Here is an 18211-nt window from a genome sequence, read left to right on the forward strand (position 1 = left end):
TGTTAACAGACTACCTGACCCACATTAAAATGCCTTGGTTGACATCCGAACACAGGGAACATCTAATGGCGCCCCTGCAACTGGCCGAAATTAGGTCCACACTACAGAGCATGCCAGTTGAGAAGGCACCAGGATCGGATGGCCTGACTGTGGCATTTTATAAAGCACTTCAGGAATTGTTGGTACCGCAGCTAAACACATTATATGAGGAGATGGCTAAGATGGGGTTAATGCCTCCCACACTGCAAGAGGCCATGATAGTAACAATTTTAATAATGGACAAAACACCCGCTCTCTGCTCACCGTACAGGTCACTATCTCTACTGAATTTAGATGCCAGAATTTATGCAAACATATTGGCCAACAGACTGGCGCCATTATTGCCAGGAATTGTATGCCTGGAGTAGGCTGGATTCATCCCAGGCTGAAGCCTGACTCATAATTAACAAACGCTATTCGGAGTGCTGCAGTGGGCGGATCCAGAAGTCAAAGCAGCTGCAGTGTTTTTGGATGCCGAAAACGCATTTGACTCAGTGAAGTGAGGGTTTATGTTTGCGGTGCTGCGTAGAAAAGGGGTGGGCGACTTTTATATCCGACTAGTTTCAATACTATATGCAGCACCATTGGCCCGAGTGGGGTAAGAAATGCGGTCTGACACCTTTAGCATCTCAAGGGGAACTAGGCAAGGTTGCCCACTGTCACCATTGCTATGCGCGGTGGTGGCCGAGCCGCTGGCCTGCACACTCCGCAGATATAGTAATAGCGGATTAAGTTTCCCTGGTTATAACCTAATTATATTCGCGTATGCCGATGTAACATTTTTGCATGTCCGTAACCCTGATGCTAACCTTACTCCCATGCTTAGATAAGTGGTGCTATTTGGGGGCCACTCGGGCCAGCATATGAATTGGGATAATTCAATCATCTTTTCCCTCACTCCAGCTACAGACTCCCTGATGCTGGAATAGCCTCTGCAGTGGAGTAAGATATCTAAGTATCCTGGTCCATACAGATCCCTCAGTAGTGTTTCTTGAAAATTACGGGGTGGTCATACAGCAGCTGTCAGAGGATGTGGACAGATGGATCAAACTCCCATTATCTCTAGTGGGGCGTATAACTTTAATAAAAATTCTAATCCTGCCCAGATACGTATTCCTATTCCAGAATATACCACTACTGCTAACGTGCAGTGTTTTAACATCTGAGCATGCTATTAATTAAATTGGCCTGGGCAGGAAAACAGCCTAGGGTGGGTTGGGAGTCGTTCATATTACCTTATAATTTGGGTGTTCTAAATGCCCCTGACCTGAAAATGTATTATAGAGCTGCTCAGAGTACATTTGCACACTACTGGATTCATGGCCCACAAACTACACCTCATCTAGCTCTAGAGAGGGACGCAGCTGACCCACTTGCCCTTTTTCGCATCCCACCCAAGCAGCGCAGGACATTTGAATTTCTGGCAATTTACGACACAGGCATGTCACGCATTATTAAATAGACCAGCTGGAGCGTTACTATATTCTCCAGAAATTCCACTGCACTGGTGTTTGTTGTTCCCGATGGGTCAGGAGGCAAGAGCAAGATGGGCACTCCGCTCCCTGGGGATAGGCACGATGGGTGACTACTTCACTAACAGAGCAGTGAGCAGTTGGGAAACAATCTAAGAAAAGATTCCACACATGTCAGAATAGCTAGATACCATTATCACAGGGCCAGACACAAGCTGCAGGAGTTGTTGGGGGAGGATATGCCGTAGGCTAAGGGTACACTCACAACATTAATACTAACAGAAACACCATATAAATTAATCATGAAATTTCCCACCAGTGCATAGGAGGCGTGCGAGCCAGAGATGCTGGAGGCCAGGCTGGATTGGCAGTGAGATCTGGGTGGGCCCTTTAGTGATAAGGAGTGGCAATATTGCTGCACTAGGATCAAAACTGTGGACATTAACTCCTTCCATGCTCATGACGAGACTAGCTCGTCATGAGTCACAGTGGAGCTGTGCTCATGACGAACTGGGCTCGTCATAACGGCCACGGCCCGCCCACGCGCAATTGATTCCCCGTCTGTGCGGGAGAATTAATCAGTGGGCGGGGTTGTGACAAGCCCACAACAGCTCCACTGTGACTCATGACAAGCTGGGCTCGTCACGTGCACCATGTGCCGCGGACCCCCCCGCTCCCCATCCCCTCCCGCCCCCATTGACCGTGGTGGAATTATCCCCGCAGCGAAGGGGTTAACGGATGACACAGGCTCATACACTTCAAGTTCCTACATAGGGCTTATTACACACCTGAGCGACAATATAGGTTTGGGTTACTTGAGGACTGAAATTGTTGGAGATGCTGCGAGGAAGATGCCAGATGCCTCATCGGTTGGCAATGCCCAGGGTACACGAGTACTGGAGTCAGATATTCAGAGAATTGGGATCCATAACAGGAATAAAATTAGAACCAGACCCGAAGTTGGAACTGCTGGGATATGATCTCAGTATAGATTATAACTATATAAACTGATACATACAATGAGCTACTCCACCCACAAAGCAAACCCAAAAGCTGCTGGGGAACATACCAAACATACTTAATAAGCAAAGAGACGGGGGTGAAAAAGGGTGAGGCGGCTCAGGAATCATGAAAAATGGGTTGTAGAAGCATTAGGAGTACCTCCTAAACAGTGAGCATAGCAGCTCACACCAGAAGGAACTTGTTTTCCATGCGCCAACATGGGGATAACGAGGGACAAGGAAGACGTTCTAATGAATGGTAATGCAAATGCTACTGTACGAGCTATAACGGGTGGTGATTTCAATGTCCAAGATGCGCTAATTGGGGATCTGCTACTGTAAATCAATTGTAATATACTGTCATATTTCAAACAATGTGGTTATATTGTCTGGTCAAGATGTATGCTGTTTATATTGGTTTAATAAAAACAAAATAAAAAATAAAAAGTATCAAAAACAATGGGCCCTCACATTTATTTACAGTGGCCAAGAAACCAGCATATTATATTATATTTGTTTCTTTTATTTTCCCACGATTCCATTTCCAGATCCTGCATTGTCGCTACTTTAAGGACAATTGCCAGTGTGATGTCATGGAGGAGCGGCAAGATGCCAAAGTGAGGTCATATGGAAGTGACATTGCCCTGGCAGCTGCCCTTGATCCTCTGAAAGTATAGTGCTGCCCATTGTATCTGTTGGGATCATAACACAAAAAAATCGGATTCACCCTATCCCTTTCTGATAAAAAAAAAAAGAAAAAAGTAAAAAAAATATATCAAAAAAAGTCATAAACCCCATTGCTTGTGACGCCTTAATAGAGACGTGATCAGTGAAGACTTTCTCGTGTACAATTAATTTTTTTCATTTTTTCTTGACAGATTGTTGAGGCGACCCTGTTAATAGCCAGCTACATTAACTACTACGCCACACAGCTCCTGTCCCTGTCACCGAACTCACAGAGTGCAGCATCACCACTGAGTACCATGTCAGTCAAGAAGCTGTGGGAAATAGAGAGCCGCTATTTCCTTCCCTCAACGGCGCGTACCACGAAAGGTCCAACGTTGCTGTAGGAAAAGTGGCCAACATGAAGACTGTGTAGCACATTTACGTGGCCAGCGCCTAGCTGTCCACAATAAGGCTGGTTGTCAGTGAGCAAAGCAGTGGATTACCTTCCTCAAAGAGGTAGTCCATCTTGGGAAGCATGTGTTTGATGCATTAGGAAACACTGCAGGCTACTGACAATCTGTAAAGCTTACCAAGAGGCCACTGAGTGACATGCCCATGCAGAACCTTTCTGCAGTGATGTGAGACAACCAGTTTAACTTTGTGCCTGGAGCACGCTTGATCACAAGTTGATGGGGCTGTCGATAACTACAGCAATCTTCCACACAGCAGAGAATTGTGTGTAGCATTAAGGACTACAAGCCAGCTGAATTACATAGATTTTTTTTTTATATGGCTACACTGCTATAGATGGTACATGCCTTTAGTTGTTCCATACAGTGCCTTCTTCCATCGTGGATTGAACTTGAAGTTAGTTTTAAGCATGGAGCATGAGTGCACATTTTTAGCGTATACGGTATTATTTTTCTACATGTTTTTGTACAATAGCGTTGTGTACATGGATCACAACATATTCCGTAGTTCAGTGTATTTTAATAGTGCTATGTCTTATCTTATTTGGCTAGGGCCAGCAGGCCTCCATTGGGTCCTTGTATTAGCTCTAACTGGCCGACATGCACAAAAACAGACCTACAGCGAGATGATGTCAACTTGTTATCAAATACTCCTTTTTGCAAGCAACAGACAACGATGCTCCACCTTGGAGTCTATGGCTAAAGAGGAAATGGTCTTTTCTTTTTCCTGTTGCAGGTAAATGGGCCTAGCACATAGGATAAAATCACCCTAGAAGATATGCATACAGAGTGGTTAATGTCTTTTAAAGGATAGACTACCAAGCGCTCTGCTTGACTGAGCACTATCTCTGTTGTCAATGTTTGAAATGTTTTAGTATAATTGAGCATGATGGTGCGAAACTAGACAAGTGGCTTGCTTACTTGCCTTGCCTGCTTCTGTGTTGTCTTAAATTTCAGTAGGTTCCAGACCTGTGGTCCTGCAGTGCTCACCAAATATGTGTTCAAACCATATGTTCGTGGAATTACCCATTACTTACGTAACTCTGATCTTTTTTGGTTTGTCTCACATGGGCTACTACAGCAACCACATTAGGCTTAACCCCAGTAGGTTTTTGTGGGACTCTTTGGGGTGGTAATGTAGAGAAGTTTTAGTCTTGACAAATGGAGTCCACACTAGCTATAATTGCCGGACAATTATTGCACAGTTATCGTATGTGAAGATGAGCCTCCACCAGGGAACAGATTTAGCAAATCCACTTGCCTTAGAAATAGTGTTTAAAAATCGAGTGGTATTTACCAGTGTCCTTTGTACATAAAGTGTTAACTACTGTTTGACCGGATTGCTATAAGTAATCCGCAGTGCAATGCAAAAAAGTTGTGCACATATTTTCTTAGCTATTGGGTGAGTTTGTTCAAAAATGTGGTATCTTGAACCTACATACCGGTGCATGATTATCACACCATTCCTTTATGTTTGCATCCAATGTCTTTCCCTCCAATCTAGAAGGCTGACGATCACAAAATTGCTGACTGCTTTACGTTTTTTTTGATGATATGAACGTTAGGTTCACATTTCCTGGTCATGGTCGCTGAATTGCTTTTAACAGGCTTTGTGTCATGAGAGTGACTTAATGCCAGTCCTGCTTTTCATTCAACAGGTCTGTGGTTGCTTAGACTACTAGGGCCACATGTGCAAAATTTAGGATTTGCTAATTCCTAATTGTGAATCTTACTAAATCGCAATTAGGAGATCGCAATTCACAATATATGAAAGCTTTAAAAGTTTTCAATAGTGATTCTCAAGGGGTCGCAAATCGACCTACCTCATGAATATTAATGAGGTAGGTCGCAATTTGCAACCCATTTGGATTGATAGCAATCACACGATTGGTTGCCTGCTGTTGTCAGCAGACCACCATGTCTGTGATTCCACTTTCATAAAGCAAAACATATTTTTAATGTAGCCCATTTACCTTAAAGGAAAACGTGATGTGTTTAAAAAGAAAAAATGTAACTTTGAAGTTTCATTTTTAAAGAAGAGACAGTGGTAATTTGACATTTGTACATATGGCACCTAGATCCATACATTGAATGAAAAATGTGAGACTATAAATGCAGCATTGTTAGTACAGGAGGATGAAAAACCAGGCATCATTGAAAAATGATGGACATGTTTAGGCATGGGGCCTTTGGCTGCTATACCACAGGATCTCAGGCTGCACCGGCTGATAATGCACATTAAAGCTGACACATGTCTAGGAATGCTTCTTCTTCCATTCAGAGACAAATAGCCTAATAAGTTGGGCTGGACTACTTCATTTAGGAAAAGGTCAAAATTGGTCTGTACGTGGTTGTCCACATCTGTATCGATAAGCTAAAGATCACTGGTGTGGAATGAGCCTCAATAGTTGTCAGTGTTTCAGATTAATTCAAACATTTGATGCCTTTCCTATTAATCAATCCATGACATGGGGCCAGTTGATGGTTGTATCAGTATTTTAAAAAAGGACGTATGATACATGGAACAAATGTATGTAGCCTCTTTACAAGCCGCCTCTTTCTAATTACACATTAGTATTCAGAAACATATATACGAGAGGGAATTATTAAAGGTTCTTCCCTGATTAATGTCACTGCAGATAGCAGCAGAATGTTTTACTAGTAAGTGCTCCAAATTTGTTAAAGTGAGTTTGAACACGTCGCATGCATAATTTGTCACATAGCACATTCGGCTTCCAGAGCAGTTTGCACACTAATTTAAGGGTACAGTCGTTATGTATTTGTGCTAAACAGTTATCATTGAAATGTCTAAAAGCATGTGCAAAACAAATTAGACATGTCATTCCATGGCCCTTCAGTGATGCACATTTCTTCCTCTAATGAATTCACATCTTACATTGACCCTCGCCTTCCTCAGCCCACAAGTTTATGAATGATTAGTCATTTGATCCATATTTTCCACACACCTCCATAGAATTAAATGGTGAATGTAGAGTTGTGCTTCTTTTTACTATAATATGTAACATTTGTTGTCAATGGTACCTATATATAGCGTTCAGCAAATGTACGTTCTAGAAAAATATATCATTTAATTGAAAATTCAGTTCTAAAGCATTGGCATCTTTAATTAGTCCACATGCTTGCTGTTTAACTATTCCCCACGTTGTACAAGAAATCGACCTATTTACAGAACATACTGAAATTATGTATGTAAAAAGTAATTCCACACCAGACATCATCTTAGCCATATTCTGAACATGTAATTGTATAGAATATTACATATACGTAGAACCAAGTGTAGGTGGAATAGGAATCCATATAGATATAAAGCTGAAGAACTACATTTCAGGTGAATAACTTCTATTTCTCCAGTGTTGGATCTTTTATAAATTGACAAGCATTATGAATACTTTACTAAACAGTAAATACCTCGGGAGGTGTGCAAAAAAGACATGTTTTACGGCAGCCTGACCAAGCTCTGCTAATGGTTTGTTAGCCATGAAGTTGGAAGACGTGGTCTTTTCCACATCAAATGGGTTGCAGCCTGCACCAGTAACTGCCAGTTTGCTGTTCGTTATGCATGTTCACTGTATCCCAACAGCTGTCCATGAATAGCTGACTTTGTTGCAGGCTGTCAGTTGAGTAGTAGACCGAAGAGAATTTTTAGTGTAATTGTAGTAGCTCAGAATTGCTCTTGATGTCTAGCGTGTCTAGAGCTATCTTAGCCTCAGGTATAGGTTCATTGAGGGACACTACTTGGTTCAAAGAGATGGAAGTCTAGACCTTTAATGTGGCCCCAAGTGTATTCTTGAAGTGACGTTGTCCTCATTAAATTCTGTGTACAGTACCACTGACAATAACATATTTGACCACCCTCCAGTCAAGGACGCTCATGTGCACCTGCTAGCCTCAGTCCACAGACCTTCAGCCAAGAGAGAACACGTGGGCTGCCTTGCCCTCCAGAGAAGTATCTGTGATGACCGTGATCTGGAGCTGAAATGGGTTGGAGAGCCTACCTGTTGCTGGATCGGTATGCCTTACCCATCAGGCCAGGGCTCGTTTCTTTCTTTGTTATTCAGATGTCATTTTGCGAATCTCTTTATTTTGTGCCAAGTGAAGATGCAGTCAGTCAATGCCTGAAATCCGTTAACTTGCTAGAATTTGAGTCCACGCAAGATCCCAGTTGGACCCTTTCTTGGTGTGGGTCTCAATTGGAATTCTAAAAATTCAGTGCCAAACTATGATCCTTAAACAGATGCAGCCATCATGGCACTGCCTGGGCACTTTCATGAGGCAGTTACCTAATGAGGTATTAAACGTGAGCCAGTTAGCTCAATAGGGATAATGCATGATAGCTCTGTGCATTCAGTTAAACTGCCAAGAGTGCTATTCACTTTGTATAGCTATATGGCCTCTGCAATCGAGCTGAAGGGAAGAATCTTAAATCGTAGGAATTGCAGTGAGTTTTCTGACTTGAGAATACATAAAAATACTTTATTTAAAGGTCAAATCCCCACAATGCCTTTTGTGAAGGTGTTGGTACAATTGCTATACAATTTATCATACAACCGGATTGTACTTATGGACAACCTTAGGTAAATGATTGGCCCGAGTTCCAGGGTTTTTCAACACAAGGAAGCACCTAGAGTAATTTGCCTTAGTTTCTCTCAAGACCAACCTTGCTCCTTGGCACTGCCTTGTGTGCACCTCCACTTCCTGTGATGGACAAGTCTCTTCAAGTCTGATACTGGAGGTTGTGGTATTGGTTTCTTTGTGAACCCCAGTTTATGAACTGAAGACAGGATGTCCAGCACATATTTGCTAGACAAGATTTCTCCAATTTCAGGGCACAGTGGCATTTTCCCATGATCTCTCACTACAAGCTGCAAGTCGTCTTGGGAGTATTGAGCTGTTTCTTGCACCTCAGCTTGGCACCAATTCCCTGTCGATCTTGAAACAATCCGAAGCTCTGGATTGAAGGCACCTATAATAGGGCGGCTTAAAAGAATGTAGCCGCATTCTTCATTGTCCCTCTCTCTCTAGTCTGTGCTTGAATTCCTCAGATGCAATACGTTTATGATTTTCTGTCCCTTGGCACTGTGCTCCACTGCAAGTAAGAATTCAGCTGTGAAGCTAGAGCGTTCTATGTTCAAATGTGTGACATCACAGAAGTGACACCGATGCTTTCAGTGCCACATTTGCCCTGAAGTTCAGATGGTTACCCTCCCAACCTTGGGGAGACTGCAGATTTTCAAGTGTTAAATGACATAATGTCTTTAGTACCATTGTAGTAGTGTTTGATGTCTGAGCTGACAGAGCCAGGATGGAGCCAGCATGTCATCAGTCACAGCACCATCTCTCAAGTCTGAAGAGAATTGGCCAAGGGGGGCAACATCAGAATCCTCTTTGGATGGGGGAGGCAGTGAAGGGAAAAAAGCATGCAACACTGCAGAGGTGTTTTCCTGTTAGGTCTGTGCCTCCAGAGAATAAGTTCCTCATGAGGTGTTGCATTTGGAATTTTTTCTGGAAAGGGCTTTCAGAAATTCCTTAAGTTTCTTTCTTGGTGTGTCAGACTAAAGATGCACCAATCTCAAGGCACTCTCTTCTGGAGAATTGCTGGCAAATATCACATCAAGATAGATTTTCTGAAATGTCTATTTAACCACACTTGGCCCATGCTTTGTAGAGAGCCTCATTTTTGGTTACCAATTAAAATAATTTTTTAATAATAAACCCACCTACGCTCACTTCCTCCAGCCCACCCCACCCACCTTGCAGGATAGTACTCATCTACTCCATGGTAACCATTCCTGCAGCCAAGGGTGCTAATTCTTGCATTTTTTCTGCTCGAAATTTTGAAAGAGTACACTCTTTGATCAAGACTTACTAACACTTCATGTTCTATAGCAAGTCTAGCTGACATGGTGCTTTTTGTGATACCCCATTTGAAATGGGGGCACATTCGGTCTACAAAAGACCCACTGCTGAAGAAACATTTACCACCTAATATACCAAGTGTACAGAGAGAAGCAGGGTCAGGTTCACAGCACTACTCTCCATTTGTATGAACACAAATGGGTACATTTCCATGTTCTATTTGGCGTTAAAGCATGGAGAACTATGCCAACATGCATTGTCAGATAAATAAATTGCACACTGGAAAATTACTTCTCTGCCATGTTTGCATGAACTCACTTTCTTGTTACTTGTAATTCGTTATTTTCTTGTATTTACTTTTGCTATTATGAAATAAATAGCTTACTTTATTTCAAAGAGAATACATTGCTACAAACAAAAGAAAATACAAAAATACCTAACAGGAATACAGTTTTGTCATTTACTTAACCTAGTATTAGATTACAAATTAGATAAGATTTAATTTTTAAAAATCAATTTAAAAAATCAATTGATAATCTGTTTTCCTCAATACACTTCACACTAATACATACATATTATTTCAGCGTAATTTTTGTCTTGAATGTCACAAACATTCAGGGGTTATGACAGAACCTAGTTCCTACATAGTTGTCATTCTCTACAGGTAGAATAGTATTACAGAGGATAGGTACTATAAACTCAGGATGATTAAGCAGGTGTGCAAAACTGGTGGAGAAATGTTTATCAGGTGGTTAAGAAAGTGTATGAAGCCATGCCCAGACCTTCATATGATGCTACAATGGGGTTCTTGGCATTTATGCCAGAGAAGGAAAAACCCAGAAACTTTGAAATTTTGCAACTTACAATCAGTGCTAAGAGAAAGTGTTCCCATTTGACTATAATAAATAGAACCTAGAATATGTAGTGCCATGGACATGGGAGAAATGTAGCCTTTGTCTGGTTACAGAGAAAGAAAAAAAGTTCTGATAAACTAGGCGAAAACTATGTGCAGCACTTTGTCCCTTGTTTTGTTTGTAAAATGTGTCGTCTCTTATGAACTACGTGGGCTTGATTGATTTGATCATTAGCCCATCATTTCCCGAATTTGTCACTCTTCATATTTTGCAGCATGGCCTATATATAGTCTAGATTTAGCATGGAGTGCAATTTTCTAAAATTTCTGCGATTGCGCCTGGAATTACGTAGATAAAAAATAAACTATTTTAGTTTGAGAATTAACCATAGGTCGATCTAGTGACTCAAGCCGAAGTTGGCCATTTGCTCACAAAGCCTCACTATGTGGTCCCCCACACCCCCTTCTTGAGACTCATTTTTATTATGCAGTTAGTCTCCTTGCACCAAATCATCACACTGGGACCTTTTTTTTTAATAACCACTCCATTCCACATCACATCAATTTGCCAGGTACATAATTATAGTAAATAAACCTCTTTCTTATCTACCTCAAACTTGCGAAAAGCCGAGTAACTGATCGAGCTAGAAACTTATGATTCAAGGTTTGCACAAACTCCAGCCGTAGACTGCGAGTCTATGCCCCCAGCCAAGAAAACCCTGTTATTGATGTGTCATACAAGACTGAAGCTCTGCCCATGTTAGTGCTGTGAGGGCTTTCAGAACGTTCTTGCAGTGGCTCAACTGATTCGGTTTTGCACATAATCCATCAACTCTTACATAATGCTAATTGCCAATCATACTATTAAACCATTTTTCTAAGCTAAAGTGTAAATATATGTCGGTCTTTTCTGTTTTTGCCACATGCATGGCTGCTATACAAACGTTTTCATTTTGCATTTGTTTGTGAATCCTTAAGTGTTACAGGGAAAACCCCACTACTTAAGCATATGCTGTATACCTCTTATTTATAGTGCGTATGTGTTGAATTCCGCTACTGTTGTAGAGCTCTTAGGTAGGAGTACGAATTCTTCGGAAGTGAAAACAATTTTTTTTTTTAAAGCACTGTTGCAAATAACTGGATTGCTTCGAATGTTTAGTATGAAACACTGATTATAAAACATTTGTTTTGCAATGTCTGTTATTCAGAATACATGTTTGAAATGCTGTGATTTGTTTTTTTAATAAAAATGGTAATGTCAGCTAGTTGAAGTTTCTCTGTTTTCTAGTAGTCCACCAGTACCAGGTTTACTTACTTTACACTAGCGTAACTATTGCATGTTTTGCTTAAAGGCTCCTAATCACTGCCACTGGCTTTCCTCAGAGGATGGCTCTCACCTCCCATCCTCCTTCCCTACTCCCTCTCAGAATATCCTCACTTAACCACATGAGCGCTAGCGAAATTCCGCTCCTGTGCTCATGTTTTAAAAAACCCATTATTCATGACGAGCTGGGCTCGTCATGAGCGTGCTGGGAGGCTACCTCATGACGAGCCCAGCTCGTCATGAGCGTCGAAGGGGTTAAGCTAATGTTCCTCGCTTTCTTCAGAAATCTCAAGGTGCTCTGTGAAAGGCGAGTGTAGCTCATTCACGGGCTTCATTCTGGTAATTTGTTAGGTCATCTCGGAAAAAAGCAAACTTTATGGGAATATCAAGTCTGAGAATCCATTCCACCTTGCCTGTTGCTTTTAAATTTTCAAGGTAAATGTTTGTCCTAAGTTTTTGAATCCGCCGTAACGCCTTATATCTCGAAATACCATTTGATCCGGTCTTTGGGTAGCCCTTCTTTAAATGCAACCTGTTTCCTTCTGCTTTTGCTCTGCCTTCGTCTTGCCTTCTCCCATTGGCAACTCAGATCAGATCAAATAACTTTATTCGGTTATTCATAGTAACAACCATAAAAGTGCATTTCATAAACATACATTAACACATAAAATCCAAACATTATTAAAAGCAACATCTAGTACAAAGTCACAAGCAGGATAGACATTAAAAAAATATAAGTTATATTAATTAAAAATATATCTATCAGCAGCACAATTACCCCTCCATACTTTTCCTGAATTTAAGTGCTAATTTTAAAAAGCTGCATACAAATAAAGTACAGTCACCGCTTAAAAGTTGGAGGTAGTAAAGTGCTGGTTTGATTTGTGCAAAATTCAGCTGTTTGAGGCATGGTTTTAGATATAGCCTCCGTGGTACAGTATAAAAGGGGCAGATGAAAAGAAAGTGTGCCAGGTCTTGCGGAGACTTTTCGTCGCAGCCGCAAGCTGGCAGCACTTGGCCACGATGGGCACCCCTAGGTACGGCTAATAAAAGATGGAATATATCTAGGCGAAACCTCGTCAGCAAAAAGCGATCATAACCTGACAAAGGCCATGACAGGTACGGTTCCATGTACAAAGATGTTTTTAATAGCACATGTTTCCGAACACTGTCTTTCATTAATTCGCCCTCCTCCCGGGCTAGATACCTGGATGTAATAAAGGTCTTCTTCACAAAGATAACATCAGATATAGTTATAGACGTTGGGGTTACAAAAAGATCGGGGCGCCCTAAGTCAGAGAAACAGTTACTGATATATTTAATCCAAGGGACTTTGAACCTGTTATCCCATGTTAAAGCTTCTTGCAAGATTTGTTGTGTAAGGGGTATATCAGTATTTAGCCAACAAAGTAAAGGATTTACGGCTATCCTGTCGCATAAATATGGCATGCCCAGCTCTTCATGCACTGAAAAGTTTGCTGTTCCCCTTGGGACCCTCAAAATCCGTTTTAAAAAGCTATTTTCTGCAACCTCCAGGCCACCAGGGGAGGCATACCCCCATAACTCGCTTCCATAACATGCAATAGCTATACTCTTGGCTGGGTAAAGTTGAAGCAGTGCGTCCACTGGACTGTTACCCATTTTGCTTGCAAAATCAAGTATTGCTGCATTTGATCTGGTTATCTCGCCCGTTTTCCTCTCTACTGCAGGTCCCCAATTTAATTGATAGTCAAAGAGGACACCCAGGTATGAAAATGTTTTAGCTACAGGTATTTTTTCGCCGTTGACGTTAAAAGAATTTGGCTTTTTTTTCCCTTGGCCTACCTTCATAACATATGATTTTGAGTTATTAATACTCAAGTCCCGGGACTTCATAAAGGCGTGGAAAGAGTTTAACAGAGTTTGCAGGCCAATTGCAGTCCTGGATATCAGGACTGCGTCATCCGCATAAAGCAGGACCGGTAGGCCTTTCCGTCCGACATAGGGGTAATCTGCTCCTGTACTTAAAAGATGCTCTTCCAAGTCGTTGATATATAAATTAAAGAGGAATGGAGCTAAGATACACCCTTGTCGGACGCCCCGATGAATTCCGAAGTCCCTCGTTACTTTCAGGTCTTGTGTGTAACGGACATTTGCTCTTGTGTCGGAATGCATGTCGGCTAACAAATTAATCAAACTCTGCTCCACTCCCATTTTTACCATGGCATCCCATAGCCTACCACGGTCTACGCAGTTGAAGGCCGACGATAGGTCCATGAATGCCATGTGGATTGTACCTTGCCGGGCCATAGTGTATTTTCCTATAATCATATACAGGTTCAGACACTGGGTAACTGTTGAGTGACCAGGCCTGAAGCCGTATTGAATCGGGGAAATTATATTATTTTCATCTGCCCATGCTGTTAACCTGTTTAAAATTACAGCCCCCAATACTTTCACTACAGAATTAATTAAAGATATTGGTCTGTAGCAGTGGGGGCTATTGCGATCACCTTTTTTAAACACAGGTACTATGGTGGAGATCCCCCACGATTTTGGGCAACCAGAGGCCGCTGCTGCATTCACTACAGCTGTGAGGACAGGAGCCCATAGTGATGGATAAGATTTGAAAAGATCTGGGGGAAGGCCATCGGGCCCTGGGGCCTTATTACAGGTTAAGCCTGGAATTCCTTTTTCAACATCATTAATTGAAAAATGCAAAAAATTCTCCTTAGGAGTAACAAAACTATGCTCAGCTTGTGGCTCGTTGCTTTTAAAAATGGTACTAAAATAGGTGACCCAATCCTCCTCTGGGATATTAGTGCCAAGAACGGTGTTACTTGGATGGTCAAACAGAGGTTTATTAATAATATCCCAGAACTTGGCACTGTTACCCAACATTTTTGGATCCAGAAGGGACTCCCAAGTACTTGCCTTTACCTCTTTTTTTCGTGTCGCAAGTGATTTATTATAATTGGCGCGCATAACCTTAATACGTGCCGGATCTCTGGGTCTAGCTTTTAGGGCAGTCTTAAGGTCTCGACTAGCTTTAGAACAGGAGTGATCAAACCATTTTGGATTACTGCCAGCATGCCCATTTGCTGGCACCATTAACAAAGACCCTACTGTTGATACAACCCCATCAAATGCAGACAGGGTTTGTTGAGGGGATGATGTAGGTGATACACAAAGTGAAAGATCAGAACTACATAGGTTATTAATTGAAACATACAGGCTATCATAGTTCACCAATGTCCATTTCAAGCGACGCTTTCCGTTTATACACTTTAGAGACCCAAGGCCTTTGCGTTGCTTTCGCATTTCAAAGATGCCTCCACCCAGTTTGATGGAAATTGGGTTATGATCACTATGAATATTCATTTGGATACAAAAATCTGAGGCAAAGTTGGCAAGGTCAGCAGATAATAGGATATGATCTATGTATGATCCGTTTATGTTGCCTTTATACGTAGGGACGTGAAAAAGTGTATGCTCCGCCATCACGGACATGGCTGCCACTAAATTGTTTTCGTTCATCAAGGTGTTAAGTTGGGTTCCTCGCCGAGAGTGATCAAAGTGAAAGCCTTCCTGGCTATTACACTCCAAATGTCCCATGGGCGGGCGTCACTCCTGGATTCCCACAGGGATGGGTGTTAAAGTCACCTGCAATCAATATGTGGCGCGGCAAATTCCCCACATTTGCTCTCAAAAAGTCGCACAACTGCAGTAGGTTACACTCACCATGTTGATTCACTGCATTATAGAAGTTGATCAAGGTCAAAGTATATTTGCCCCTCTTTAACTCTAGGACTTGGATATTCCTATTGCCTAAGTGGCGATTGTTTATTTTCCAAATAAGGGCCAGATTAATGTAAGTTGCCAAACCGCCCTTTGCTCTTCCACTACTCAATGGTTCGGCTGGCGTGAAGAAACTTTGATATCCCTCGATGTGGATATTTTTCCCATCTACCAACCATGTTTCTTGGAGGCATATCACTGCATATTGCTTGATAAAAGACAGCCAAGTGGGATCACAAGCTTTATCAGCCAGGCCCGCCACGTTCCAGGAGACCAAGCTTTTGTGACTTGATGGTATTATGTCTGCTTTGACGACTGTATCTATGTTTACGCTGTCGGCTAGGTTTAGGGCAATACCTTCTGTGCATGTAACTACCTGCTCTTCCATGATGCAGTGATTTTGTTCTATGCAGGTTGAAACAAGGATATAGGCCTCTAAGAAGTCGATGGGTGAACTCGGTTTATCTTGTAAGAGCGAGCTCTTTAGTAGGGATCTCATTTCTGGGCCTATCTGGTCATTTAATTTTGGCTTCTCAACAGGGATGGATTCAGTCAGTCCCTTTATGTCTGCGTCTTTACCAGATGATATGACAGAGTGTGCGTACTCAGCATAGACAGTGGGGATTAGTGTTGCGGGTAGTCAATCAACCCCCTCCAAGCCGCTCTGTTTGTAGAAGGTATTAAACCTATTTGAGATGGGAACGTTGTACTGATTATACAAATAAGTTGAGTGGGGATGTTCTTGTTGGTGTACTTTATGTATACCTTCCCTCCTTTCTGGATGCCTAACATGGTGGTTAGCATTTCTGTAGACCCTGGGTATGGCTTGATATAAATATGATGGATCAGTTGGCGTATAATCACCTTAATTCCCTGTATTATCCCAGTATTGGTATTGGTTAGCAAAAGTATAGGATCTCCCTTGTTCCTGGGAAAAATTTTGGTACGTATTATTTAGCCCAAGATCATTTGAGGGGTAAAAGTAACTGAGATCCATAGTGCGAATCAAGCTATTTGTGAGGCCATCCCTCCAGCCACAAATATAGCCTGCCACACGAGTGACTCTGAAACTTACAATAATGCACTCGCCTTCAGTAGACTTGAATCTATAGCCCACCCAGTCTGCTCTTCTAACATGGGATATTTGCCCAGTGAGGTGTGAGGGGAGCGGTCTGTGTGTAGTTAGCCAGTGGCTCACTTTATTTTTTAGTTCCCCGTACGTTTCTGTTTTCCCCTCACCCAGTTTCGGGACGCCTATCATTACTATCGTATATGGGTGAGACTCAGGGGGAAGATTGATGTAAATGGGTTTTTTAACTGGTATCCGATTTAAGGGTTTCTTGGGGCGATCATTTGTGGGCATATTTTGAGGTACTATGGGCCTTAAAAGCCCAGGCTGGTCATTTTGTTTATCGATACATAAGCCCTCTGCAGCCCATTCGCTCTAATCGTTTTCAGTTGTAGAGGACTCAGGGGCTATATTAGGGTCTAGGACCGTTACAGATGCTTCTTTGGCAATAGGGATAGCTACAGGAACAGATGTAGGAACAGATATAACCGTCTGGGCTATACCTAAACCTACTAACTCCTTATTGATCGCTGGAGTAGGGACTTTTTCCTTACGGGTTTTAGGTAGCTTAGACAGTTTGGTAACTGAGTGTGAGATAACTCTGAGAGTGGGTTCAACAAGGCCCTTGACATCACGTTCGATCCTTTTTAGGTGGACCTCAATCTTGCTCAACCTCTCTTCTAGTCGGGCTAACAGGAGCTTAATAGTGTCATAAATAGCATTAGGCTCCACCTCCAACACCCTCTGTGGCATTTCTTGGCTTGGTGACCCATCTAAGACCTCTACTACCCTGTTTGGCGGAATGGAGCCTGTTAAACCAAGAGGTGAATTGGCAACAACTTGCACCGCAATAGGTGGGTTTGCTTTCCTGCCCTTACGACCTTTGTTTCTCCTCACACCTACGTTATTAGGTAATTGGTGGGTCTTTTTAGGTATTGCCCCTGGGTCCTTCCCACACTGTTGCCTGGTATTATACACCTTTGCTACACTAGGTGCAGTGGGAAACATTTGAGGCGACAACAGCAATGACTCTGAGGCTGTGGATTCGCTGCTAAGGCTTGTCTGTGACAAATTACAAAGGGGAAGCTGTGGAATTGGGAGCTCTAAAATGGGGGAAGCACTTAGGCCACTATTGGCAATCGAGTTATCAGGAGTCCGAGCGTCCGCAATTAGTCCCATAGAAGATCTTCTTGCAATGGCTAATTCATGCGAAACACGTCGCTCCATTATGGTAATCCCCTCATCAACAACATTGTTCATCTTTATAATGAACTGGTCCATAGCTCCCGTGAATATTGCAGCACCCGCCCTCCCCTTGGCCTCTTTAGGAGGCATACCTAAGTCTCTCAGTTTGTCGCGCAGGATTTTAATGGTAATGTACTCACTCTGGTGTGCAGGTAGGTAAATGAAAGGGGGGTGGCCCGACCCGGCCTCTCAGGTCTTGAACGGGCTTAAACGGGCCCGCCCTTGGCCTGGGCTTCGCCCGGCGTCCCGCGAGACGGGGATAGCGTTGATTTTAAGCGCCTCCTGGCGCGCAAAGCTGTATCTGAAAGAAACAGGTTAGTATTAGATTCCTTACCTTAGAATATCCCCAGGCGTCAGTCTGGATCCGGAAACTTTTGCGTAGCAGTACCCCTGCGCGTCGGTAGGCGTCGTCTGCAGG

General features: G+C 42.5%; 1 protein-coding gene across 2 annotated transcripts in view; it reads left to right on the top strand.

Annotated features, from left to right (window-relative positions):
- The window catches only part of PLEKHH1 (pleckstrin homology, MyTH4 and FERM domain containing H1), a 375057-nt gene extending 363414 nt beyond the window's left edge, over nt 1-11643 (top strand). For both annotated transcript variants that reach the window (XM_078659588.1, XM_078659589.1), the window contains exon 29: nt 3391-11643. In XM_078659588.1, the coding sequence (XP_078515714.1) occupies nt 3391-3582 (192 nt within the window). In that variant the 3' untranslated portion in view covers nt 3583-11643. The remainder of the gene's footprint in view (nt 1-3390) is intronic.
- The last annotated feature ends 6568 nt before the right edge of the window (nt 11644-18211 follow it).

The sequence above is a fragment of the Lissotriton helveticus genome, chromosome 9 (assembly GCF_964261635.1).
Source record: "Lissotriton helveticus chromosome 9, aLisHel1.1, whole genome shotgun sequence".
NCBI classification, from domain to species: Eukaryota; Metazoa; Chordata; class Amphibia; order Caudata; family Salamandridae; genus Lissotriton; species Lissotriton helveticus.